This window comes from Stegastes partitus, unplaced genomic scaffold (genome assembly GCF_000690725.1).
Source record: "Stegastes partitus isolate 25-593 unplaced genomic scaffold, Stegastes_partitus-1.0.2 Scaffold459, whole genome shotgun sequence".
Lineage (NCBI taxonomy): Eukaryota > Metazoa > Chordata > Actinopteri > Pomacentridae > Stegastes > Stegastes partitus.
In genome coordinates, this window is record NW_007578190.1 from 308816 (window position 1) to 311500 (window position 2685).

A 2685-nucleotide genomic window follows, 5' to 3' on the forward strand; every position below is an offset into this window, starting at 1 on the left:
GAGGGACTGTTGTGGATTTTGCCTTTTCTTTAATTTATGAGGGCGGCTGTATGTACGACAGTCACGTGACTTGTTCTTCTTTCCTGTGACGATTCTACAAGAGAAGTCCGTCTCATAAGACATGCTCGACTCCTTTAAGGTTCCTTGGAAGCAGTTTTATGAAGCTTTATTTTCAAGACACAGAGTTTGTCGACGTACAGGTTTCACATGTGCACAAAAAATGACTGCATGGAAATATTTCAGAACTCGACGCAACACGACTGATTTGTTTGAGTGTTTAAATCGGCACCACGAAGCTCTTTATAGCGACACAATCCCAAACTGATCCAAACTGATCCAAACAGCCTTTTTTCTTTTCTTCTTTTTTTTTAACAGCTTTTTGTTTAGTTAATTTTGAATTAATTCTTTCCAAATACAGTACTGTGCAGCCCTGATCTTTGATGTGGTTCTTTGATCAGTCGTGTTTTGTAATTTGAAAGAAAAAAAAAAAAAGTGTTTATTTACCCAGAATTCATAGCAAATGATTTCTGCTGCAGACAATAAACTAAACAACATTTCAGCTTCTGTCTACAGCCAGAGTTCATCTTAGTGGAGCTGCTCACTGGTTCTGTAAATACTCACCAGAGCCGCAAACACGTATTAATCCGCAGCTGAAAATAGTTCCAGACAAAAGTACTGTTTACTTATGCTGGAGTAACGTTTGCTAAAAATGGCAGCGTCCACGTGCTTCAGGAAATTACTAACCCCGCTTAAAACATTATCCTGTAAGTTCAGGACCTGTTTTTAAAGATTTAGTTCTTAATAAATAATGGAGGACGTTAAATCTGAGTGCCTCCAATAGGGCACAGCATTGGAAGTCTAAGAAAATAGATTAACACCTCGCTGGTGTCGCTGCTTTCAAGGGACTTGTTTATTTTCTATCACTAACACATCAGCAGCATTGCAGATTCCATAATTTCTGAATCTGAGCTGAAGCCTGTGGCGCTGAGCGACTTTTTATTGTCTCGTGTGGTGGAAAACTATGAAGGTGGAACAACCAGAGAGAGGAGCTCACCGTCAGGTCCAACGAGATGAGCAGGACTCAGCTGTAGTGTGTCTGACGTGTTGGAGGATAAATAATCAAGTGCTCGAGTCAGACAGGAGATGCCCTGGAGATGTTTTGTGAAAGGTGTGTGCTGGTTGGAGCAGCTTTACGTCACAAGAACATGAAGAGGTGACTCATGTGTGAGAAAGGCAAACTGTAAAAGAGCTGTCTGAACCGGTCTGTGTGTCCTGGACATGCAGACACCGAACACCAGAGCGGTAAGAAGATGCAGTAACTGGAGGCATCCATCAGTCACAGGTTATCAGAATGTAAAACCAAGTTTCCCAAACCGAGGTTAATCTGAACCATTAGCCCGACGGACCGAGTTCTGGCTCGTTCTGAACGTCTGAAGAACTTCTTAACGCCTCATTTTCCACTGCAGGTCAGGAACATCGCAGTGAGTCACACCTTTAAAATCGACAAGGCCTGTCAAGAGCTGGGTTACTGTCCGAAGCCCTACAGCCTGGCAGACTCTGTGGAGCAATACCTAAAGTCCCGGCAGCCTCGATCCAGCTCACCTTTCTCCAGCCTGTCCTGGACCTTCAAACTGCCTCGACGCCTGGTTCTGGTGCTGCTGATGGGCTTTGGCCTGGTGCTACTTATGTTATCCTGCATCCTCTGTCAGAACTAAGCAGTTTTCACTGCCTCGCACTGACAGCTGCGTTGTAAACTGCCTCAGGCTTTGTAATTTCAACACTTCATGTCTGTGTTAGTAAATTAAATCTGCTTGTTAGTGTCATAAGAAGTGACAGTCAAAGTGACAACTTATTAATGAAACTCACCAGACGCAGTAAAATGTGCTCTAAAAATAAACCTGCAGAACGTCAGATTCTGTGATTTCTGCGTATTTCAATGACAGCACGTTCCCTTGATGTAAGTCCAGGAGCTGTTCCTCTTCCACCTTTCTGACGTCACTTCAACATGATGAAACTACCAAGTGGCTGAAAAGTATTAAACCTGAGTTGTGTGAATGTTATGGATTTCTCTACAGTTTGAAGTTGCTATGATGTATTTTAAGGAACCAGATATCCAAATTTGTTTTACAAAAATTTAAGCAGTCATTTATTGTATTTAAAGCATGCTTCCAGTTTGTATGACGAGTATTTGTCGTGATGTACACGTCTTTAGCATTTAACCAGCACTGAAGTTGTCATTTTGTACACTTTTAGAAGTAAAAATATTAACAATGAATGAATGCAATCATCATTTTATATGAAGTTTTAATGTGCACAAAGAAAAACGTAATTTTAGTTGAAAAATACAGGGATTAAAAAAAACAAAACAATAATGCTGCCACAAGAGGGCGCGCGTGTACTGCCAAGGATGCTGGCGTCAAAATGAGACGCACAGATAGAGCAGTGACGCACACAGATAAACGTGTACACACCGTTTCACTGTGATGACTTCTTCGTGTCGTGTTTGTGGGTTTGCATGAAAAATAAACGGGCCTGTAAAAACGAACCGTATTGGCAGCGGTGGGATTCGAACCCACGCCATCGAAATGACTGGAGCCTAAATCCAGCGCCTTAGACCACTCGGCCACGCTACCACGGCTGTGCTGCGGCGCCGTGTGCAGTTAAATCCTGTTTGGTACAGATAAA

General features: G+C 42.4%; 1 protein-coding gene and 1 non-coding gene across 2 annotated transcripts in view; one reads left to right on the forward strand and one right to left on the reverse strand.

The window, feature by feature from the left end:
• The window catches only part of sdr42e2 (short chain dehydrogenase/reductase family 42E, member 2), a 10140-nt gene extending 8425 nt beyond the window's left edge, over window positions 1-1715 (forward strand). Inside the window, exon 11 of the mRNA XM_008286599.1 lies at window positions 1467-1715. Coding sequence (XP_008284821.1) covers window positions 1467-1715 — 249 coding nt within the window. The remainder of the gene's footprint in view (window positions 1-1466) is intronic.
• An 836-nt stretch (window positions 1716-2551) lies between these two features.
• On the reverse strand, window positions 2552-2633 carry trnal-uag (transfer RNA leucine (anticodon UAG)). The gene has a single exon. It is a non-coding gene; the product is annotated as a tRNA-Leu (tRNA).
• Window positions 2634-2685: the final 52 nt, after the last annotated feature.